Source organism: Salmo trutta, chromosome 17, assembly GCF_901001165.1.
Source record: "Salmo trutta chromosome 17, fSalTru1.1, whole genome shotgun sequence".
In the NCBI taxonomy this organism is placed as follows: Eukaryota; Metazoa; Chordata; class Actinopteri; order Salmoniformes; family Salmonidae; genus Salmo; species Salmo trutta.
Window position 1 is genome coordinate 55,060,031 of NC_042973.1, and position 25,492 is coordinate 55,085,522.

At 42.6% G+C, this 25,492-nt stretch overlaps 1 protein-coding gene across 2 annotated transcripts in view; it reads left to right on the forward strand.

Annotated features, from left to right (window-relative positions):
• The window catches only part of LOC115152436 (reelin), a 292,154-nt gene extending 270,385 nt beyond the window's left edge, over positions 1–21,769 (forward strand). Inside the window, exons 52-67 of one of the 2 annotated variants that reach the window (XM_029697314.1) lie at positions 634–827; positions 1,074–1,378; positions 1,701–1,855; positions 2,305–2,519; positions 4,666–4,843; positions 5,119–5,294; positions 5,521–5,627; positions 5,761–6,003; positions 6,271–6,446; positions 6,634–6,707; positions 8,490–8,651; positions 8,960–9,117; positions 12,167–12,386; positions 14,190–14,387; positions 16,490–16,588; positions 20,290–21,769. In XM_029697314.1, the coding sequence (XP_029553174.1) occupies positions 634–827; positions 1,074–1,378; positions 1,701–1,855; positions 2,305–2,519; positions 4,666–4,843; positions 5,119–5,294; positions 5,521–5,627; positions 5,761–6,003; positions 6,271–6,446; positions 6,634–6,707; positions 8,490–8,651; positions 8,960–9,117; positions 12,167–12,386; positions 14,190–14,387; positions 16,490–16,588; positions 20,290–20,389 (2,760 nt within the window). In that variant the 3' untranslated portion in view covers positions 20,390–21,769. The remainder of the gene's footprint in view (positions 1–633; positions 828–1,073; positions 1,379–1,700; positions 1,856–2,304; positions 2,520–4,665; positions 4,844–5,118; positions 5,295–5,520; positions 5,628–5,760; positions 6,004–6,270; positions 6,447–6,633; positions 6,708–8,489; positions 8,652–8,959; positions 9,118–12,166; positions 12,387–14,189; positions 14,388–16,489; positions 16,589–20,289) is intronic. The other variant, XM_029697315.1, reaches the window with a different exon arrangement.
• Positions 21,770–25,492: the final 3,723 nt, after the last annotated feature.

Sequence of the window (25,492 nt, forward strand, 5' to 3'; positions counted from 1 at the left end):
CCGCAAAAGTTTCTACAGCTGCACCATCGAGAGCATCCTGACTGGTTGCACCGACCGCAAGGCACTTCAGAGGGTAGCACGAACAGCCCAGTACATCACTGGGGCCAAGCTTCCTGCCATCCAGGACCTCTATACGAGGCGGTCAGAGGAAGGCCCTAAAAATTGTCAAAGACTCCAGCCACCCTAGTCATAGACTGTTCTCTCTGCTACTGCACGGCAAGGGGTACCGGAGTGCCAAGTCTAGGTCCAAGAGGCTTCTAAACAGCTTCTACCCCCAAGCCATAAGACTCCTGAACACCTAATCAAATGGCTACCCAGACTATTTGCATTGCCCCCCCCCCCTCTTTTACACCGCTGCTACTCTCTGTTGTTATCAGGGTTAGAATTTATTACAATTCAATTTGGGAAGTGAGCTGACACTACAATTTAATAACAGAAAATTCCTTATTGAGAATAAACTGCTATTTTTACTTGAATTTGATTTTCTCTTTATAACCTCAATTAATAATATTTAAATTGTAATTTTAATACATAAATTAAATTGAGCCCAAACCTGGTGTGTCTCTCTCTTCATCTAATGTCTTTCTCTTTAACCTCCATGTTTTCTCTTGTATTTGTCTCTCTCTCCAACAGAGTTGCAGTCGTCAGCTGGTGACGGTGGATCTGAACCTGACCAACGCAGAGTTCATCCAGTTCTACTTTATGTATGGCTGCATGACCCCACCGAGCAACCGTAACCAGTGTGTGCTACTCGAGTTCAGTCTGAATGGTGGAATCAACTGGATCGTGTTGACAGAGATCTTTTACGACCTGTACAGAAAGCCTGGGTGGGCCTTTTTTATGAAAAATAGATACACGCACACTTTGTTGATTACTCCCAGTGCTCCCACGGTTTATGTTTTTACCCAAAGGTCTTCGTCAGGCTTAACACACATGAAAAAGTAGGAGTATTTATAGACTTACAAGTAATGAAGTACAGCAAAATAGGATATACAGTAACTGGGAATTGGCTTTAACCTGTCCACTTCTTTCACATCAGATGTTCCCAATCCTAACCTGTGTGTCATGTGTAGATTCGTCAATGTACTGCTGCCCCATGCGGCCCGTCAGGAGGGTGTGCGTGTGCGCTGGTGGCAACCGACCCACGAGGGGTCCGATCACAGTGACTGGGCGCTGGATAACGTCCTAATCGCTGGCTCCGACCCGGGGGCACAGATCTCTGACACCTTCGGAGGGGTGGCACTGCCTAACCACGAGAGAGCACCCGCTGATGGTACCCCCACGGGCAGGATAGGCCTGTTGAATGAGGGAGAGGAGGAGAGCACCTCAGGTATATACACAGGGGATCTGGACGAGACCACAACATACACCACCACAGGTACATACACAACTACAGGTACATACACAGTTGGGGGAGTATCTTTCAGTCATACAGGCCCCAATTCTGACTTGACTTCCCATGTCTGATTGTTGAGTTGAGTTTGCGCATCTCATATTAGGTTTCATCCTAATAAGCAATGACCGCATCAAATACAACTGCTTTCAGAAGGAACATTTATTGAATCTAGGTATTTGAAAAAAAAAATAAGGTATTTGAAAAAATATATTTTGTTTGATGAGATGGATGCTTACTTTCTCTCTCCCTCTTCCTTTCTCTCTCCCTTTCTCTGACCCCTCACCCATGCTTCCCTCTCTCTCAGTGAGTGACCACTGGCTGTTCAGTGAGGACTGTGCGGTTCAGAGGTTCTGTAGCTCTCCAGACGGAGTCATGGTGTGTGGTAATGATGACGGCAGAGAGGTGTATGCAGTCACACATGACATCGTCCCGGACAAAGGCTGGGTCATGCAGTTCAAGGTAACAACAATTGTGTACAAAACAGTGGAAATGGTTGAGTGTGTGGTCCTGTCGAAAAACAAATCTTGTTCCTACCCCCTAGACCAGGGATGTTCAATTCCGGTCCTGGAGGGCCGAAACATTTCTGTTTTTTGTTTCTACCTATTAGTTAATTGCTCTCACCTGGTATCCCAGGTCTGCATCAGTTCCTGATTAGGAGAGGGTGAAAGCCAGGAGTGTTTTGGCCCTCCAGGACTGACATTGAACACCCCTGCTTCTCTAGACACTTCTGAGATTAACCGCTAGGAGTGTGTGTGTGTGTGTGTGTGTGTGTGTGTGTGTGTGTGTGTGTGTGTGTTTGTGTGTGTCTCTGTGGGGGGGTTGGGTGTGTTTGTGTATATTGTGAGCAAAAGTACAGGATATGTGTGTATGTACAATAAATGTTTTTGCATGTTCATGTGTCTCTACAGATTGTGGTGGGCTGTAGTGTGCCGGAGCGCCATTCCGAGCATCAGGTCCATGTCCAGTATTCTGTGGACTTCGGTGTCTCCTGGAGGTACCTGGTGCCTCAGTGTCTCCCTGCTGACCCCTGCTGTGGAGGACAGATCTCCCAGCCCAGTGTCTTCTTCCCTGCCCAGGGTTGGAAAAGGGCCGTCTACCCCCTAACGGACAGCCTGGCAGACACGTGAGTGACAAGCCTGATCAATACAGTACAAACATGCACATACAGTACCAGTCAAAACTTTGAACACACCTACTCATTCCAGTGTTTTTCTTCATTTGTACAATTTTCTACATTGTAGAATAAAAGTGAAGACATCAAAACTATGAAATAACACATATGGAATCATGTAGTAAGCAAAAAAGTTTTAGTGTGCAAAGCTGTCATCAAGGCAAAGGGTGGCTACTTTGAAGAATCTCAAATATTAAATATTTTAATTTGTTTTACACTTTTTTGCTTACTACATGATTCCATATGTGTTATTTCATAGTTTTGATGTCTTCACTATTATTTTACAATGTAGAAAATAGTAAAAATAAAGAAAAACCCTTGAATGAGTAGATGTGTCCAAACTTTTGACTGGTAGTGTACATAAGCAAGCATGCACACACAAACACACATATACTCAACCTGGCTGGCACACTCTCTCCTTGCTTCCTCCAATACTTTCTTTAGGTACAAGACATTCGGACTGTCTCAAGTTACAGTTGAAAGGAGGCTTCCTTAACCTCCCTGGGCGAGGTGGGACGCTAGTCAACAGCCAGTGGAATTGCGTGGCGTGAAATACAAATACCTCAAAAATGCTATAACTTCAATTTCTCAAACATATTACTATTTTACACCATTTAAAGACAAGTCTCTCATTAATCTAACCACATTGTCCGATTTCAAAAAGGCTTTACAGCAAAAGCAAAACATTAGATTATGTAAGGAGAGTACCCTGCCAAAAATAATCACACAGCCATTTTCAAAGCAAGCATATGTGTCACAAAAACCAAAACCACAGCTAAATGCAGCACTAACCTTTGATGATCTTCATCAGATGACACTCCTAGGACATTATGTTATACAATACATGCATGTTTTGTTCAATCAAGTTCATATTTATATAAAAAAAATTAGCTTTTTACATTAGCATGTGATGTTCAGAACTAGCATACCCACCGCAAACTTCCGTTGAATTTACTAAATTACTCATGATTAACGTTCACAAAATACATAACAATTATTTTAAGAATTATAGATACAGAACTCCTTTATGCAATTGCGGTGTCAGATTTTAAAATAGCTTTTCGGCGAAAGCACATTTTGAAATATTCTGAGTACATAGCCCGGCCATCACGGCTAGCTATTTTGACACCCACCAAGTTTGGCCCTCACCAAACTCAGAATTACTATTAGAAAAATGGTATTACCTTTGCTGTTCTTCGTCAGAATGCACTCCCAGGACTTCTACTTCAACAACAAATGTTGTTTTGGTTCCAAATAATCCATAGTTATATCCAAATAGCTCTGTTTTGTTCGTGCGTTCAGGTCACTATCCGAAGGGTGACGCGCGAGCGCATTTCATGACAAAAGATTTAAAAATATTCCATTACCGTACTTCGAAGCATGTCAAACACTGATTAAAATCAATTTTTTATGTTTTTTTCTCGTAAAATAGCGATAATATTCCAACCGGGCGACGTTGTATTCATTCAAAGGCTGAAAGAAAAAAAATTAGAATTCTCATGAACGCGCAGCTCCAGTGTCACTGTTCCCAGGCTGACCACACAAATTCTCCTGCTGTTCTTCGCCCAGAGACAGCAGACACCCCATTACACTTTCTGGCGCCTTCTGAGAGCCAATAGAAGCCTTAGAAAATGTCACGTTACAGCAGAGATGCTGTATTTTCGATAGAGATGCAACTGAAGGACAACAAATTGTCAGACAGGGCACTTCCTGTATGCAATCTTCTCAGGTTTTGGCCTTCCATATGAGTTCTGTTATACTCACAGACACCATTCAAACAGTTTTAGAAACTTTAGAGTGTTTTCCATCCAAATCTACTAATTATATGCATATTCTCGTTTCTGGGCAAGAGTAGTAACCAGTTTAAATCGGTTACGTTTTTTATCCGGCCATGCAAATACTGCCCCCTAGCCCCAACAGGTTAAAAACAGCCTATGGAAGATAATTTAAAAGTCTTGCCTCACTTAATCTTTATGACCCTCCTGTGTGTATTGTGTGTATGGCGGTGCATTTCTTTGGTTCAGCACTCTGATATCCAGTGGGCTGTGGAGAACTTCTACATCAGTTCTTAACCTACATTATGTGTTATGTTCTGCAGGGCGGTGCGTTTCCGGTTCTACCAGCAGCACAGTGATACCCAGTGGGCTGTGGAGAACTTCTACATTGGGCCATCGTGTGACAGCCATTGTGGGGGACATGGAGAGTGTCTGGACCAGCGATGTATCTGTGAACCAGGCTTCACTGGACCCAGCTGCTACGTCAGCACTGCACTCAAGGTATCAATCACTTAATCAATCTTTATTTATGTAGTACATTTCATATAATGACATACAAAGTGTCCCTATCTGGCTTGAAGGACCATTTATTTTGTTCACATAGCAAAAACAATGCAATTCAAAATGCAATTACATTGCCCTCCCCCTAGGGATTCTGCACCATGGCAGATTATGTGGCTCGGAACATTTGTGTGTGTTGGGGTGTTGGGAAAAGGGCAGAAGACAAATGTCCATACTATGGACAATAAAGTATCTATTCTATTCTATTTCCCCAGACATCTCTGAAGGAGCGTTTTGACTGGGATGGGGCGCCGGGCCCTCAGTGGCAGGTGTTGGAGGGGGGTCGTCCCTGTACTGACTGTGGGGTTCTGGTGGAGGGGACTGCTTTGTACTTTGGAGGAGCAGACGCCAGGCAGGCCGTCACCGCTGACCTCGACCTCAGAGGAGCCAAGTTAATACCTCTACTGATCAAAAGCCTGTCAACTTCACAGGATTTTGTTATAACGTTCCTACTACCACTCAAACTTTTCATAAGATATATCGTTTTTTCCATATGTTCTCTGAGATCACAATCGCTGGAACTGCTTCAGATGTGCACAGGTCGTTTATCTGTGTTTGAGAGTCCCAGCATAAGTACTCCACTGTTAATGGCTGTGTGATCTGTGTTTTATGATCAGGTTTGTAGAGTACTGGGCCAGGATAGGAAGTGAAGACAACATGACCATGTGCCATCGCCCTACCTGTCGCAAAGAGGGAGTGCTGCTGGACTACTCCAAAGACGGAGGTAAACTGTCATAAACTGTACTAAACAGTAGTAAACTGATGTAAAGTTTCGTTTGTAGTAGATGTAATCTTTAGTACACTGATGAAAAATAGAGGATTTTTTCCCCCCTGAGATTTCATTCATGCCCCCCCAGGTGTGTCATGGACCCTGCTTCATGAGATGGACTATCTGAAGTACGCGTCTGTAAGGCGTGATTACATTGTTTTACCAGAGGGGGCGCTGTCTAACACCACGCGGCTGCGGTGGTGGCAGCCCTTCTCTGTCTCCTCCGGTCTGGCATCACCCGGGCTGGAGCGTGCTCAGTGGGCTATAGACAATATCCTGGTGGGAGGGTCTGACATCAACCCCTCCACCCTGCTCGACACCTTCGATGACGGTAAACACAGCATAGAATAACGTAATATTGGATAACAAAACATAACATTAATCCCTCCACCATGCTGGACATCTTTGATGATGGTAGATAGTTTGTGCTGAAACACTTCTGACATGGAATGGGAGGTGAAAGTGTAAAGATGAATCTGGGCTCTGTTTTGTCCTGTTGTTGATTGTGAAGGTGTCTTAAGCTTGCCATTTTACTCTCCTTATCTCTCTTGAATAATATTCTGAAATCTTCTGGATCCTCTCTCTCTCTCTCTCCCAGAGGGTGTGTCCCATGAGGAGAGCTGGAGCTTCTATCCCAACGCGGTGCGTACGGCTGGGTTTTGTGGCAACCCATCCTTCCACCTCTACTGGCCCAACAAGAACCAGGACAAAACACACAACATCCTAGCCACCCGAGAGCTTATAGTACAGCCTGGATACATCCTACAGTTCAAGGTATCGTTCAAGCACTTATAGACTGGCTAAATTCTATAGTTCAAGGTGCTACCTCTTAGCATTTACAACATGGCTACATTTGACAGTTTAAAATCATTATCATAATCTACAAACATAGAGGTCCAAGAATCGATCCCTGTGGAACCCCAAAACTTACTTGTGACTCTCTCTGTCTCGCTGTATGTAGATTGTGGTGGGCTGTGAGGCAGACAGCTGTGAAGACCACCATTCTGTCCTCCTGCAGTACAGGAAGGATGCCAGGTAGGATAGATTTCTTCCTATGTGCTAACTTACAGTGCTGGGACAAATATATTGGCACCCTTCCATTTTCTTAAATAATTCCCTATTTCTTCTCAAATTTGTCACCACACCATGTTAATGGATTTTATTTTTGTAAATTTAAGTTTACAATTTTAATTTAGAAAATGAAGACAAATGGCTTGGACAGAAATATTGGCACCCTGGAGCTAGCACTTTTTTTGTGCAGAATCTGCTCTAATCCTTCCAGGCTGGAAGGGTGCCCTCCACCAACTGCTGTTTTCAGCTCTCGCCATAGGTTATGGATGGGATTCAGATCTGGACTCTTCACTGGCAACTCCAGTTTCTTGAACCATTCCAGGGTGCTTTTGATGAGTGTTTGGGGTTGTTGTCCTGAATGCAGACCCATTACCTTCAACAGAGCTACAGTAGACTTTACGGTGAAATGTATGCTTACAAGCTTTTCTCAACAATAGATCGTTTCAAAATAAAATCGAAACACAAAATGAGTAAAATAAAATAAACAATACAATACACAGGGAGTACCAGCACCAGATCAATGTGCTGTAATCACTGCCAAAGGTGCTTCAACAAATTACTGAGTAAAGGGTCTGAATACTTATGTAAATGTACTATTTCAGTTGTTTTTTAATACATTTACAAAAAAATCTAAAAACATGTTTTTGTTTTGAGATTATTGGGTATTGTGTGTAGATTGTTGACGGGAAAAAATAAATGTCATCCATTTTAGAATAATGCTGTAAGGTAACAAAATGTGGAAAAAGTCAAGGGGTCTGAATATTTTCCGTAATCACTGTATGTACATGAAGGCAGGGTAAAGTGACTAGACATCAGGATATATAATAAGAAGAGTAAAATAAAGAACAGAGTAACAGCAGCAAATGATGAGTGAAAAAGTGTGTGAGCGTGAACTTCTCAAACTCAACTGAGCAAGCCTAAATCCTGGGAATGTCACGCCCTGACCTTGGAAATCCTTTATTCTCTATTTTGGTTAGGTCGGGGTGTGAATAGGGTGGGCATTCTAGTTTCTTTATTTCTAGGTTGGCTTGGTATGGTTCCCAATCAGAGGCAGCTGTCTATCATTGTCTGTGATTGGGGATCATATTTGGTCAGCTTTTCCCACCTGTTGGTGGTGGGATCTTGTTTGTGTATAGTTGCCTTGAGCACTGCATATCTTCACGTTAGTTTTTGTTCTTTATTCTTTTTTTGCTGGTTCACGTAATAAAGACGATGAACCCAAACCACGCTGCATTTTGGTCCGATTTTTACAACAACGGCCGGACAGGGAAAACATTTCTGTGGACCAATTAAACAAACTTTGAGTTATTTGGCAATGCAGATCAACGCTGTGTTTACTGACGACCAAATGAAGCATTCAATGAAAATAATAGCCTCCCTACAATCGAAGATGTGGGAGGTTTTGTAATGCTGCGGGGTTGCTTTGATGCTTCTGGTACTGGAGTCCTTGAACATGTGCAAGGTATCATAAAATCAGCAGATTATCAGGTGTTTTTAAGTCAATGTTCAACTCAGTGTCCAGAAATGGGGTCTCCATTGAACATTGTGGATCTTCCAGCAGGACAACGACCCCAAACCCACATCTAAAAGCGCCCAGGAATGGTTCATAAAAAGATGCTGGACTCTTCTGGACTGGCCAGATCTGATTCACATCCATAACCTTGGTGGAGGGCACCCTTCCAACATTTAAGAATTAGAGCAGTTTACAATACAATCCTCTTTCTTCCTTCCCTCTCTTCTCTCCAGGTCTGACTCATGGCAGCTGGTCCAGTCAGAGTGTCTTCCCTCCTCTGTGAACAACGTGGGCTGCTCTCCCTTCATGTTCCATGAATCTACCATCTACAGTCCTGTCAACAGCTCTACCTGGACCAGAGTCACAGTCCAGCTGCCTGACCACGTCTCCTCAGGGTAGGACCGCTTTTGCAAATTAGCCTTTTGCCACTCACTAAGCTAGCAAGGTAACAAACTGGCTAATGATGTTTGTTGTGGGTAACTAAATGTGAGCATTCCATGCAGGAGCAGAACAATTCTCTAAAAGAGAAGAGAAGCTTCTGAACCAGCATTTTATTTCTGTGTCTGAAGGGTGATCAAGGCTGTTATCAACGAGCTTCTATAAGGAACATTTGTGTCTGTAAAGGGTTTCTCTCTCAGTTCCGCTCTTTCTTGTCACAGCTCTATAACTCTTTTTCTCTCTCACACTCACCCTTCTCCTGCAGTGCCACGCAGTTCCGTTGGATCCAGAAGGAGGGCGTTGGCGAGCGTCATGGCTGGGGGGTGGACCACATGTACATTGGGGAGGCGTGCCCAGGGCTGTGTAGTGGTCATGGTTACTGTACTAGCGGATTGGTCTGTATCTGTGATGAGGGACACCATGGTGGGTCTGACTGAGTACCACACAAACTCTAACCCAGGGGTCACCAACACGGTGCCCGCGGGCACCAGGTCGCCCCCAGGGACCACATGAGTCGCTACGCAGGCCTGGTCTAAAAATAGCACAATTCACTAGTTGCTATTCTTTTTAATCACACTTGCATTTATATATATTTAAAAATGACAATATCTTAAAAATATTTTCATTATACATGAGTTTAGATAAGTTTAGGTGAACTCTGACCTACTCTAGTTCAAAGGTCAGCATTGTGCGCGTGAAAAAAACAGTGCTCGTGGAGAGTAAGCTAACCGGCGCAGCGAAGATGGTAGCTGAATGCAGTTTCTTGTCCCAAAAACATGGCAGAAAAAAGGAAGAAAACTTATCACTTTCACAACGATTGGGAGGAGGAATTATTTTTTACGACTGTGAAAGAAACCTGCGTGTGTCTCATTTGTGTCTCATTTGCGGGGCGACTGTGGCGACGGCAAAGCGGCACAATGTGGAGAGACACTTCACTACGTGTCACAAAAGCGACCATGCTAACTACCCACCGGGAAGTTCACTACAGGCAGAAAAAGCCTGTGAGCTAAAGGCAGCTTTGGGTAAGCAACAGTCTTTTTTCACGAGGACGGCGAAAAAGTCAAAAAAAGCACAAAAAGCAACCAAAGTCTCGTTTAGAGCTACACATTTTCTGATCAAGAAGAAGGCATTAACAGACGGAGAAGTTGTCAAAGAAGCAATGATGATAATTGCTAACACTGTACTTAAAGATGAGAAAAATGGAACCGATCTAATCTCCACTCTCTCCGACGTCCAACTGGGTGCATCTACGATGGTTAGACGAGTGTCAGCTATGTCTGGTAACTTGGCCGATGAGCTGGACCGGGATCTGGCGAAGTGCAGCTGGTTTAGCAGCAGTGCAACGAGTCCATGGACAGCAGCATTATAGCGCAGCTGTTAGTTTTTATCCGAATGGTGTTTGAAGATTTCTCCACAAGAGAAGAACTCCTGGCACTACTGCCCTTAAAGACAACTACGAGGGGAGTTGGCATTTATAACACGGTGAAGGAGTTTTTTGTGCAGAAAAGGTACCATTGGAAAAGCTGGTAGCAGTGACTACAGACGGGGCTCCTGCTATGATCGGCCGACATACAGGTTTCATCGCTCACTGTAAAAGTGACCCAGACTTCCCAAAATTTCTGCATTACCACTGCATCATTCACCAGCAGGCGTTATGTGCAAAAGTGATCGGCTTTAAGCACGTGATGACTCCCGTTGTAGAAATCATAAACAACATCCGCTCCAAAGCAAAACAGCACAGGATTTTCAAGGTGCTATTGGAGGAGATGTCAGCTGAATATGGTGACCTGCTGCTACACACAGAAATCCGATGGCTCAGCAGAGGACGAGTTTTACTTCGTTTTTTGTCACTTTTGGGTGAAATCAAAGAGTTCAAGCAGTCCAAAGGCGAAGACGTCTCACTGCAAGAGGACACAGAGTGGACACTTGACCTTACATTTTTGACGGACATTACTGGGAAACTAAACGACTTGAACTGTAAGCTGCAAGGCAAAGGTATGACTGTTGTTGATCTGATAAGTGCTTTAAATGCATTTAAAGCCAAGATGAACATTTTCTCTGGATTTACAGAAAAAAAGGTGCTGCACTTTCCCTCTGTGCTATCGGTGCTGAAAGACAATGCTTCTGCATCTGAGACATTTGACAAAGTTGCAGAAAAGTACTGTGAAGTCATAAACAGACTTGGGCAAGAGTTTGAGAATAGGTTTTGTGACCTTCATCAGCTTGAGCCATGAGTGTCGTTCATTTCCAATCCTTTCATGAATGTGGACACAACATTCTTTGCTGAGCAACTAAGTGGAGATTGAAATCATAACATTGCAAAATGACCTCCACCTCAAAGCCTACCAGGCTGCACCAAACTTTTGGTGCCTTGTTTGACACAGAGAAGTACAGTGGAGTATGCACAGCAGCTATGAAGGTTGCTAGCCTGTTTGGTTCAACCTATCTCTGTGAATCAGCGTTTTCTGACATGAACTTCATCAAGAACAAACACAGAACACGCCTCACTGATGCACATCTGAAAGACTCACTCACAATTGCAGTGTCAAGTTACACACCAGATTACAATACACTGGTGAACAGCATGCAATGCCAGTCTTCCCACTAACAAAAAAACAGATACCAGATGTTGTCAGTGGCAACATGGCAGTGCCATGGTGAAGTTGAATTAAAATATTGAAGAATTGTGTTCAATTTAAAAGTGTGTTAAAAAATGCAGCAGATTTGGTCATTAGTTCAAAATGTGACAAGATTTATTTAAAAATAAATAGATTTTTCTAACATTACATAATTGATAACTTTTTGAAACAGTTCATGATTTGTTAAAAGGGTTTGTCAATGGCTAGTGAAAATGTGACATTTTTCCTATGAAATGTAGTGATGTAAGTGATCATCTGAAAATTTAACAATTACTGAGATTAAAGTGCTGAATATTGATATCTGTTTCCCACCTTATTGTCATTGTTGATAATTATTGTGAGAAATTATTAACGTGATCAGTGTCTTCACATAGATGAGTATCATTGATCATTATTAATAACGTATAACTAAAGGCAAACTGAGCAAATTTGTTATTTCAGAAGAGTGTATCAAACTGGTAGCCCTTTGTATGACTCAGTACCCATGAAGTAGCTCTCAGTTTCAAAAAGGTTGGTAACCCCTGCACTAACCGTAGGGGCCAGTACAATGTTCCCTTTAATAAGTAAGACTGACAGCTAGCATTCATCTTGGTTAAACTTTATTCTTTATGCATTCAAATGTTAGGAGTGTTCCAACTGTCACTCATCTAAAATGTAGCGTCACACGGTTGGGGTCAATTCCATTTCAATTCAGTCAATTATCGAAGTAAACTGAAATTCCAAATCCTCATTGCTTTTCAATCAAATATATAAATATATTCTTTAATGGACCCCAACTCTGCAGCACCACAATCTAAATAAACCACCCTTTCGTTCTCTCCTCCCTCTCCCAGGTGATGACTGCTCCCTGTCCGGCAGTGACCTACCCAGCTCCATAAAGGATAACTTTGAGTCAGGCAGCATGTCAGAGGAGAGCTGGCAACTCATCCAGGGTGGCGGGGTGGGAAGTGGGTGTGGTCAGCTCTCTCCCCACGCCCACGGTGACTCGCTCTACTTCAACGGCTGTAAGATGAGGCAAGCTGTCACCAAGCCACTCGACCTGACACGAGCCAGGTAGGGCTGGACAATGGATTGTGCTGTACTAGCCTAGTCTTGCCAACTACTAAAGGGACAGTGAGAGATGCTCATTATACAGTACAATGTTATACTGTACAGTAGCTGTAAAATGAGGCAGACCAAGCCTCTGGAACTCACATGAGACAAGTACTGAACAGGGGCGTCATGCACCCCAAAAAGGGGGCACAAAGTACGTGAGGATGGCTGGGCGGTGGAGAATTTAGTATTTTTCAAACACCTGAAGCAGCTTTTTCCTGCAATCAAGAGCCAAAATCATTATGCTTAATTCTATGTCAAAAATGTATTTTTCTGCATGTCTAAGCACACCTCTTGAACTGTCTGTATCCAGCTGACGGTTTTTACTTTTTTTAGTTATTGCTTGCTTTTCTAAAGTCTAACCAACCTTGCCAGCAGGCACGCCATTTAAACTCTCTAGGGGGTGTGGGACGCTACCGTCCCACCTGGTCAACATCCAGTAAAATTGCCTAGCGCCAAATTCAAAACCAGAAATACTCGTTATAAAAATTCATAAAACAAACAAGTGTTATACATTGGTTTAAAGATTTAGTTCTTGTTAATCCAACCACAGTGTCAGATTTCAAAAAGGCTTTATGGCGAAAGCATAACATGCGATTATCTGAGAACAGCGCCCAGCAGACAAATCATTACAAACAGTTACCAGCCAAGTAGAGGAGTTACAGAAGTCAGAAATAGTGATAAAATGAATCCCTTACCTTTGATGATCTTCATATGGTTGCACTCACAAGACTCCCATTTACTCAATAAATGTTTGTTTGTTTGTTTTGTTCGATAAAGTCCCTCTTTATATCCAAAAACCGTTTTGTTTACGCGTTTTGTTCAGTAATCCACAGGCTCAAAGGCAGTCACAACAGACAGACGAAAAATCCAAAAAGTATCAGTAAAGTTCGTAGAAACATGTCAAACGATGTTTATAATCAATTCTCAGGTTGTTTTTAGTCATAATAATGAATAACATTTCAACCGGACAATAGCTTCATCAATATAAAAGGAAAACAAGAAAGGCGTGATCTCGGTCACGCGCATGAAAAACATCTGGGACACTGCAGTGTTCACTCGTTCAAAGTGAGTTCAGAATACAAGCCTGAAACAATTTCTAAAGACTGTTAACATCTAGTGGAAGCCATAGGAAGTGCAATTTGAGTCCTAAGTCAATGGATACTGGAATGGCATTCAATAGAAAACTACAAACATAAAAATCCCAGTTCCTGGATGGACTTTTCTTAGGTTTTTGCCTGCCATATCAGTTCTGTTATACTCACAGGCATTATTATAACAGTTTTGGAAACTTCAGAGTGTTTTCTATCCATATACATATCCTAGCTTCTGGGCCTGAGTAGCAGGCAGTTTATTTTGAGCACGCTTTTCATCCGGAGGTGAAAATAGTGCCCCCTACCCTAGTGAGGCTAAGACAGTTAGAAAAGCTAGCTACTCTTGATTGATAGCCTGAAATGTCTTCTTGGTAGATGGTTCGGAGATTGGGAACGTATCTGGGCTAGCTAAAGCCAACTTCATAAAATTGCTGTGGCTAGTAGTATTACAGATTTAAAAAAACGAACAGCACAAATCTGTGGTGGCACGTGCCCCCTATGGCATGAAGCCTATTCTAGCTCATCCTAGCCTAGCTAATCCTAGCCAAGGCCAATGAGAGGTCAATATACAGCAGGACTAAGATGGAAAACTTGGAGCCTAAATTTGCTAGGACAAAAATACCAAGGCAATCTTACAATTTTTTTCTCTCTCGCTCTCCCCCACCCACAGTAAGATCATGTTCGTCCTGCAGATAGGTAGTGTGTCCCAGACAGACAGTTGTAACACAGCCCTGGACCAGCCTGACACAGTGGACAGAGCTGTGCTGCTACAGTACACTGTCAATAATGGAGTTAGCTGGCACGTGATCGCCCAGCACCAGCCCAAAGACTTCATCAAGGCCCAGAGAGTGTCCTACAACATCCCACTGTGAGTGAACCTATTCATACAGAGATGTTTTTCCTTCCAATAAAGGTTATATCCAATATTAATGTTCTAGACACGTTTCATTGGAACGTTTCACGAACATTCTTGTGTGTAGTTTTCTGAGGGTTAGGACAAAATTCCATCTACGTCCCATCACAAACATACAATTTATTAATGTTCTAGACATGTTTCGTGGGAACGTTGCAGTGTATCAGTTGTCAGGAAGTCACCTGATGGTCCCAAAGAAATGTTCTCATTGCACATCACGCCTTGTTACTGTTGGCTCTGATTAATGAACCACTGATCCATACACAGCTCTTGCTCTGTTGGCAAAGTTAGGAACACAGTAATTATTATTCATCATGTCCTCACTTGTGATTTGAACTCACAATCTCTTGGTTCACTGCATTCCAATATTTCTACTACGCCACAATGTCTGTGTCAGTTATCAGTTAATCTGACTACTCTCACATCATTGATTTGATTTACTCATTTCAGCAAGGACTTTCTGTATAGTGCTCTAATGTTGCTGAGGCATTTTACCCTGTTCTAATGTTACTCCTGAATCTCTATGATCCATAAAATATTTTTTCTTCTGTGTACTTTCAACAAAGCACATTTTTTGTCCATTAAAATAACATCAAATTGATCAGAAATACAGTGTAGACATTGTTAATGTTGTAAATTACTTTTGTAGCTGTAAACGGCATATTATTTATGGCATATCTACATAGGCGTACGGAGGCCTATTATCAGCAACCATCACTCCTGTGTTCCAATGGCACGTTGTGTTAGCTAATCCAAGTTTATCATTTTAAAAGGCTAATTGATCATTAGAAAACCCTTTTGCAATTATGTTAGCACAGCTGAAAACTGTTGTGCTGATTAAAGAAGCAATACAACTGTCCTTCTTTAGACTAGTTGAGTATCTGGAGCATCAGCATTTGTGGGTTCGATTTCTTCTGAAATTCGTCAGTCTTTTCTTGTTCTGAGAAATGAAGGCTAATCCATGCGAGAAATTGCCAAGAAACTGAAGATCTCGTACAACGCTGTGTACTACTCCCTTCACAGAACAGTGCAAACTGGCTCTAACCAGAATAGAAAGAGGAGTGTGAGGCCCCGGTGCACAACTAAGCAAGAAGACAAGTACATTAGAGTGTCTAGTTTGAGAAACAGATGCCTCACAAATCTTCAACTGGCAGCTTCATTAAATAGTACTCGCAAAACACCAGTCTCAACATCAACAGTGAAGAGGCGACTCCAGGATGCTGACCTTTTAGGCATAGTTCTTCTGTCCAGTGTCTGTGTTCTTTTTCCCATCTTAATCTTTTCTTATTATTGGCCAGACTGAGATATGGCTTTTTCTTTGCAACTCTGCCTAGAAGGCTAGCATTCCGGAGTTGCCTTTTCACTGTTGACGTTGAGACTGATAAACTTGGATTAGCTAACACAACAATTCTCCCATTCTTCTCTGCAGATCCTTCTCTGCAGGTCTCTCGATCCTGACTAGTCTCCCAGTCACTGAAGATTGATGAGGAAAACATTTAATTGAATCCATTTTAGAATAAGGCTGTAACGTAACAAAATGTGGAAAACGGGAAGGAGTCTGAATACTTTCCTAATACTCTGTATAATGATGAAAAAAGAAAACTGGACACAGGAATGTTCTTGCAACGCTCCCATGAAATGTGTCTAAAACATTCATATATTTTGAGAAGATGGTAACTATGTTCTGTGTATGTTTGGTGGGACGTTGATGGAATATTCTCCTGACCCTTAGAAAACTGGACACAGGAATGTTCTTGCAAAGTTACAATAAAACGTGTCTAGAGCATTACTATTGAATATTCTAAGAACATGGTAACCACGATCTGGGTAAGCTCTGTTTGACATTAAGGGAATGGTCTCTTGGAAACAGTTATTGCACGTCACTGGAACATTCCTATGAAAACGTTAGATATGACCTAATAATGCTTAAGGGAACGTTCATTAAAGTTGTGGGAACATTTGTTTTAAGCTAGGTAGAGAGGACATGAGTGATCAAAAAAATAATAATTGAGAAAGACCCACAGCTATTCTTAATCTCTGACCTCTAACTTTCACAGAGAGGCGAGAGTTAAAGGGGTGGAGCTGCGGTGGTGGCAGCCGCGTCACGACGGTGTGGGACATGACCAGTGGGCGCTGGACCATGTGGAAGTAGTTCTGTGAGTATCTCCAACCATCCTAGTAACCCCTGGTTCCTCATTCCCCAAACAATCCCCCAGGCTGTTATCCAAACCGCCCCGTTTTTAGGCTCAATCTGCCAGTCTGTTGTGTTCCTAATGTTTTGTACACTCAGTGTAATTCATATGATATGTTACGAATTGCAATTCAAACAAACGTTATACATTACAATTTGTACAATATGTTACGAATTTGCAAAATGTATGACATGTTATGAATTCCCGTTTTTTGTGGCTAACGTTAGCTAGGTGGTTAGGTGGCTAACGCTAAGTCTAGGCGTTAAGGTTCGTGTTAAGGTTGGGAGTTAGGTTAAAATGTGAAGGTTAGGGTTAGAGGAAGGATTAGCTAACATGCTAAGTAGTTGCAAAGTATCTCAAATGTAGTAAGTAGTTGCTGATAAGCTAAAATTGTCCATGATGAGATTTGAACACGCAACCTTCGGGTTGCTGGACATTCATGTTATATGGCTACCCATCCACCCTGACCAACCACCTTACATTCATTTTTGCCATAAGTAGCCTTCTGTCTTACGTAACCATAACAAACGTAACACATTGAGTGTTTGTCACGTCCTGACCTGACCACGTCCTCTTATTTTCTATGTTAGAGTAGGTCAGGGCGTGACTGGGGGTTTGTCTAGTTATTATTTTCTATGTGGGGTTCTAGTTTAGTTTTTCTATGTTTGGTTGATTTGTATGATTCCCAATTAGAGGCAGCTGGTAATCGTTGTCTCTAATTGGGGATCATACTTAAGTAGCTTGTTTTTCACTTGGGGGTTATGGGATATTGTTTATGTGTAGTTGCATTGTAGTCACAGTTCGTTTATTCTTTATTTGTTTTGTATTTTTCTAAAGTTTAACTTTGTAATAAATTATGTGGAACGCTACTCACGCTGCGCCTTGGTCCGATCATTATTATGACGAACGTGACAGTGTTGGATTTGCTTTTGCTATGTTACGTCTAGTCTATGAGACCAGGCTGCATAAGATGCTATTGAATGTCATTAGTGGCCAATGCATTGCAAATGTTTTACATAAGTGACAGAATGTGTATGTATAGGCTTGATGTCCACCATGTTGTTCACTAAGTAGGTCCTGTCAGTGCTGGTGTCATCAGTTGGCAAACAACAAATACCCAATATAGTACAAATATTCACTGTTTAGGTTTATATGATATCTGTCTTACATCACGGCAAAGCACACACATACAGTACACAATACACACAGTCCTTACATGAGCTGTCCCTGGTTTCGTTTGGCCTCGACCTGCACTCCTCCACTCCCACTCTCCCACTCCCATTGCTGGTTTTCAACATTCAACAACAGTGTCTGCTGAACAGAATAACTGTACGTGATCCTCACACTTCTCTTTTATTTCTGTGTCTCTGTTCCACCACCACTCCTCACACTCCTCTCCTCCTTTTCAATTGTTTCAATCGTCATCCCGTGCCTCTCCTCCCTGGCCTTACAATCACTAACATGTGTGACCATATTCCTCCTTTTCCTCCACCTACCTCCTCCCCTTCCAACGCTTCTTCCTCTGCCTCCGCTAATGCTATTCTGCTACCTCATGTCTTATCATTGCTCCATCTCCTCCTTCCTCTTCCTTCCAATATACATTTTTTCCCTATTACTCCCTCTCTCGTTCTCTCTGGTGCATAATGGACGGATTGGTCCTCTCTTTCTCTTTCACTCCTCCATTTCCATCTGTTATTGTCTATCGCTCTCTCTTTCTCTCTACATCCTTGGTCACTTTTGCTTCTCTCTCACTCCCCTATTCCTTCTTCTCTTTTGCTCTACCTCTCTCTGGATACTTCCTGCTCCCTCTTTCTTTCTCTACCCCCCTACCCCCTCTCTCCCTCCTCCCTGGCTCCCTTCGCCTCCCCAGGCGGCCGGGGTTCCTGCCCCCCCAGAACTTTCTGCGAGCCTGCAGCACCCCCCTCCACCCCATCCTCCCCTCTCGCGCTCTAACCTCTGCTCTCTTCTGTATTCTGCTCCCTGTGGCATTGCTGTAGAGTCAGGTAAGTCTTCCGCCTCTCCCCTCCTGTGACACCCCCTCACCCTTCAGCTACACCTCTGACCCCCTTTTCTGTCAGCATCTCCTTCACCTGAATCCCCCCACCCCACTTCCACAGAGGCACAGGACACCCACTATCATAAACCAGGTGCAGGCTCTTTTCAAGGCCCATCCATGACACACAGACAGAGCTATAGTTCAGACAATACAGATAAATCATTTGAGGAAGCAGGTCTCTCAAAATGTAAAATATATAGCTTTTCTGAAGATCTCAATTGGTCTGCTTCATGTTTATGTGTATTTGTGTGATATAATGCATCACTATATCAATGTCTGTTGCGCACTTGCAGCCATTGTGTTTTAAGTATGGCTTTGGTTTAATGTGGTTACATGTGTGCAGATCCTAGACACGTAGCACACTCTGAGGATGACACTGCCACACAAGTTACACAGTTCAGGCACTGTAATATGGGTAACACACTTACCTCTTCATTCTAACCTGAACATCTAACATCATTATATTAATTAAACCCAACACACACTAGAATATAGAGCATAATGGCATAACTTCAGATCGTTAGACACCACTAAGGACCTAAAACTCATCAGCCCCGATCATCATCATTAGAGTAACCTCCTCCATCCAAGTCCTTGCATGACTTTTTAAATCCACCGTTGCAAAGCTCCCCCCCACCTCCATGGCTGCCGGTCCATGGACCACAACCTTCTCTGAATTTGGAGCTCCCGCCATACTGTCCTTCGCTTTTGTTAATGAGAAAAAAATTGAAAAAACAGAAGCGGCCAGACAGACATCCCATTTTAGTTAGCAAAGCACCCCAACACACCCTCGACCCCATCCCAGTTTCTGCCACCCTCCGACCTTCAACCACACCCCTCCACCACACACCTCCCGACCCCCCAGCTTTGCAGAGGCCACTGGATGCACTCCAGGCATACTGGCACCTCCCGCTGGACAGATGATGCAATGACAGGCTAAGCAATCACAGCATCTTTTTGCGACTAATTACCTTCTCTTTCAATGTATCTCCTCCCTCCCTCAATCCCCTCCACCTTTATTACTTTGATTTGTTTTTCCAAGTGATATGATGGCTGTTACTCTACGAACTCTGACCTCAAACACTCTCCTTCCTTAGATCCTTATAACCATGGTCAGAGTTAGAAAACCCCAGAACCCGACCACATCTGTAGATAATGTCTGTGACCATGTCTGTAGCTCTCTAGCTAGTCTTGTGTCCTCTAGTTTTGTGTTGTTCAATGTCTTGTCCTGTTGACCTGTCTGCTTATGATACTGCCATTGAGAATGTGTCAATACATACAATATTGTTCACCTATAAGATGATGGTCACATACACATTTCAATATTCAGTAAGTAATGCACATCTTAAAGAAACAGTCCACCTTTCGCTAAATCGAATATCATTTTTGAGTGTTTGAGGTTATGGGTGAAACCCAACTGAAAATGCCAGCATGGATCTAGAAGTGTGTGAGCTTGCATATGAGAGTGTATGTGTGTACATGTAAGAGGGTGTCTGCATGAGTGAGTCTGTGGATACTGTTAATACCACTTCCTGGTCACTAATGGTCTCCCTCCTCTCTTCCTCCCACTCTCTTTCTCCTCTCTCTCACTGTCTTTGTCTCCCTACAGCACTCGTAAACAAAACTATATGATGAACTTTGCCAGACAGACCGGCCTACGCCACTACTACAGCCGGAAGAGGCGGGCACTGCTACAACATCGTGCCTAACCTCTGAGAAGAGGATTCGTCCTACGACCTGCCAATCACACATATGACCTACCAACCAACCACATTCCTTTCTCCTGATGACATATCACCCTGTTGAGTCCCACCCACCAGCCAATGGATTCCAGTCAGCCTTGGACCACACTCCCTCCCTCTCCAACCTTCCAATCCTCACTCTGCCAGACATGGGCCCATCCCATCAGTGTACGCTGTAACCAGTCAGAAGCCTTCCCCACCCCCATATGATGGGAAGGAAGGAGACGTGACGGAGCAACAAAGGCAACCATTTTGTTGACTTTTCATGAACTTTCGGGTTTCTAGTTGTTTTCTAATCGTTGCTGTACATGGTTATTATGATATGATGATTCCCTGTTCCAGTTGCGATACGATGATGATGATGATACCTCCTGGCTTTCCCCGTCACCCCATCCTACCCACCTCCTAGTCCTACTACTACCACACTGTGAAGTTATTCCGAGAAATCAGTAATGACCAGGGAGCATAGAGTTGGATAGAGAGCACACTGTCACAGAATTGATAATGGCAAAGATGGGGAGTGAGCCCCCTTTCCAACTCTATGCCAGGGAGCTGGGCTAGCTGGATGCTTCCAAGATCAGCTGAAAATTCCTCTGCTTCGCGCCAGTACCTGAGGAAGCTGATGATGATGATGAGGATCATAACAGTGATAAGGATGCTAAAAAAAAGTACTGTGTTCTTGCTGTTCTGTTCAGTGTGTCTGTGTTCTTTTTGTGATGGTTTGACTGTTGTGCTCCGTTCATTCGTTTTTTACTAATTCATATTGTGCTATTTTTGATTGGATTAGTTTTCTCGTTTCCGTCTCCTCAGAGGCAGACGGAAGAAAGGAAAGAAGGAAGGAACAAATCGCAAAAGGGCGGAATAAAAGACAAATAGAAAAAAAAGAAAACAAATTTAAGACTGAACAATGATTTTTTATTTTATTATTTTTATATATGTTGGTTCCTGAAAATACAGATATTTATGGTAAGCGGTTCTCCACGTAACCTATTTAAAGATGCACTGTGCGTGAAATCTGTATGTTATTTTCTAGTGTTAAGTTATTAGGCAGTCATCCAGCCTCTCTCAAGGCTATTGGGCTGCAACATCCCCCCCTCCTCTCCTCCCCCATTCTCTTGTGCTGTTACCCACATCTCTCTCTTTCTCTCTGCTAAATTCTGCTCCCTGGAGATGAGGCTCCATCAGTGTTGTTTCTTGAAGTCTAATGTGTAATGTGGACCCTCTCCCAGCCCTATCTCTCAGTGTAACTCCAGTATAGCAGTCTCCTGTACATACAGTATATGTATATCCACTATGGGGAGACCCAGCAGCCTTATAAAAGGGAAATAAAGAACTGTCCAAACCTCAGATAGCTGCTTGGTACAGTATGTGTGTGTGAGTGTGTTAATAGATTTATAAAACAACTTTTTACCCACATAACGTCAAAAGGAGACACCACTACGGGTACCAAATGAACTGCAGCACTGTGTCAGGTGCTAAAGTAATTATGGTTTCAACTAGTTACCAGTGGGACGCTTGCATCCCACCTACTCAACAGCCAGTGTAATCCCGTGGCGCAATATTCAAATACCTTAGAAATGCCATTACTTCAATTTCTCAAACATATGACTACTTTACACCATTTTAAAGACAAGACTCTCGTTAATCAAACCACACTGTCCGATTTCAAAAAGGCTTTACAATGAAAGCAAAACATTAGATTATGTCAGCAGAGTACCCAGCCAGAAATAATCAGACACACATTTTTCAAGCTAGCATATAATGTCACATAAACCCAAACCACAGCTAAATGCAGCACTAACCTTTGATGATCTTCATCAGATGACAATCCTAGGACATTATGTTATACAATACATGCATGTTTTGTTCAATCAAGTTCATATTTATATCAAAAAACAGCTTTTTACATTAGCATGTGACTAGCAATCCCACCGAACACTTCCGGTGAATTTACTAAATTACTCACGATAAACGTTCACAAAAAACATAACAATTATTTTAAGAATTATAGATACAGAACTCCTTTATGCAAAATCGCTATGTCCGATTTTAAAATAGCTTTTCGGTGAAAGCACATTTTGCAATATTCTGAGTAGATAGCCCGGCCATCACAGGCTAGCTATTTTGACACCCACAAAGTGTGGTACTCACCAAACTCCGATTTACTATAAGAAAAATTTGATTACCTTTGCTGTTCTTCGTCAGAATGCACTCCCAGGACTTCTACTTCAACAACAAATGTTGGTTTGGTTCCAAATAATCCATAGTTATATTCAAATAGCGGCGTTTTGTTCGTGCATTCAAGACACTATCCGAAGGGTAACAAAAGGGTGACGCGCGGTCCCGTATCGTGACAAAAAATTTCAAAATATTCCATTACTGTACTTCGAAGCATGTCAAACGCTGTTTAAAATAAATTTTTATGCGATATTTCTCGTAAAATAGCGATAATATTCCGACCGGCAGTCGTTGTTTTCGTTCAAAGACTGAAAATGCAAAATGGACTCTTCACGTGCACACCCGTCTCATTGTTCTCAGATCGACCACTATCCAAATGCGCTACTGTTTTTCAGCCAGAGACTGCAGAGTCATCATTCAACGTTCTGGCGCCTTCTGAGAGCCTATGGGAGCCTTAGAAAGCGTCACGTTACAGCAGAGATCCTCTGTACAGAATCTTCTCAGGTTTTGGCCTGCCATTTGAGTTCTGTTATACTCACAGACACCATTCAAACAGTTTTAGAAACTTTGGAGTGTTTTCTATCCAAAGCTACTAATTATATGCATATTACGTTTTTTATCCGGCCGTGAAAATACTGCCCCTTATCCATAACAAGTTAAGATCTTGATCGAAACGTTTTGGTTGCCATCTTTCAGGGACACTACACCATCTGAATTAAAGGCTGAAAAATCACAATGGGAAGACTGAGAATCAAACTCAACTAGTGGCTGAAAACTCACCCTGGTGGTCAGAGGCAGGTTTAACTTGACCTGACTTTTTTGATTTAAGTAGAGGACAATCTTTCTTCCAATGTCCTTCAACTAAACAGTAGCGACAGGTATTAGCATTAACCTGTGCTTTAAGTCCTCTAGACCCAAACTTCTGTTGAGGCCTTTGGAAAGAAGCTCCAAAAATTTGACCTACTATTCCTGGAAGTAAAGTTATGTTTATGGTACATGTCACTGTTTGATTCAAAATTGCTTTTATGTGTTAGCCTGTACTCATCTGCAAGGACTGCTGCGTCACTTGGAGACTTAACTTTACGTTCATTCATGTATGTAGCAACCTGGTCAGACACAGAATTTTTAAACTGTTCTAACACAATCAAATTAGACAGATCCTAAAAAATATTAACTTCTGAAGTTGTACACCAACGATTAAATGCAGAAGTCAAATCACGAACATACTCAGAATAGGTTTGTGAATCTAACTTTTTCCTGTAACGAAAACGTTGACGATATGCCTCCGGCACAAGTTCGTAAACCTTCAGAACTGCTGATTTAACTTTAGCATACACTTTACTGTCAGCTACACAAGGTGCTACAAAAGCCTCACGTGCTTTACCTGTAAGTACACATTTCAACAACATAGTCATGTCCAAATCAGACCAAGCTCTAGCTTCTGCAATACGCTCAAATAAAGTAAAGTATGTATCTGGATCTGACTCATCAAATTTAGGCAACAAACGAAGATTCTGTGCAACATCAAACTGTGGTAGTCCTTCTGGTCTATTAGAGCGATTGCGACATGCTATCTCCAACTGGATTCGCAACAGCTCCCGCTGCTGCTCAAAAGTTAATGAAGTACTAGACTGAAAACTTGTACCTTCACTACTAGCAGATTGACCCAAAAAACACCTATTTCCATAAGACCCTGCTTTAATTTAGCTTTAATAGTCTTTAATTTTTTTATCAACAATCTCAATCTGATAATGTTCAGCAATTTCAATTAACTGCTCCTTAGTACACAACTCTAAGGCTACCTCTGAAGGAGCTTGAACAAAACCAATCAGAGTGGAAGACATTTTCCTCAACCAATACAACTATTACAAATGCTAAAAAAAATACACAACTCACCTGCTGTTAGTCTGGGTTCAAGGACAGGAGTCACACCCCACTATCCTCCAAAAACAATTACCTAACTGGCCCTGGTCTTCGTGCAGTCACATGTGGTGGGGTTTTATGCACACAAAACCAGCGGAGTGGAAAAGACAACCAGAAACTGGCGGCCCCCCCATAACCACGGAGGTGCTCCCGAGCCGATGTAGGGGAAAAGGAAAAGGGAAGCTCTACCCACGTTCACTGCCACCTAAAACAAAAACACCACGAGCCTCCTATTGACACTCACTGATAAGCCTGAACAGGAGAGGACTCCCACTTGAACAAAAACCCAGAGTGAATTGCTAACCAAATTTAGCTACCAAGCTAACTGAACCAAAAGAACACATGGCTCTCAATGCTCTCTCCAACAATATTGGCCAAACCAAAACATCCCTCTCAAACAAAAACTTGGCAACCTGAACTAAACTAACCCAACTATAACTATAAGTACAACTAACCTTAACTTATGGATGAGCCCCCACTTGTCACAACTTATGGATGAGCCCCCACTTGTCAACTTACGGATGAGCCCCCACTTGTCACAACTTACGGACGAGCCCCCACTTGTCACAGGCCGGCTCATAGCCTGTGGCAAAAAATGAGAGGACATCAACAACTGGTATAGGCCAATTCCAAAACGTTCTTTATTATAAAAAAAACTATTAACTATAAACAAAGAAAAAGGAATGAGGTGTGGAAATGTCATAATGTAAGGTGCATGGATGCGTGAATATGTGTGTGTAAACATGACTGAATGGAAACTAACTAAACCAACAAAGTAACAAACGAAACCGGATCATGCCGAGAGACACAGCGAGACAGAAGCTCAGCGAGGAGACAGACGACAGAGAGGTTAGTGGAGCAGTTTGTTAAATACCCTGAGCCCAGGTGGCTCCAATCACACCAGCTGCAATCACTAACGACCCTCCTCTGCCTGCAGGGGGAACCACCCCTGCACTGCAGAGGAGGAGC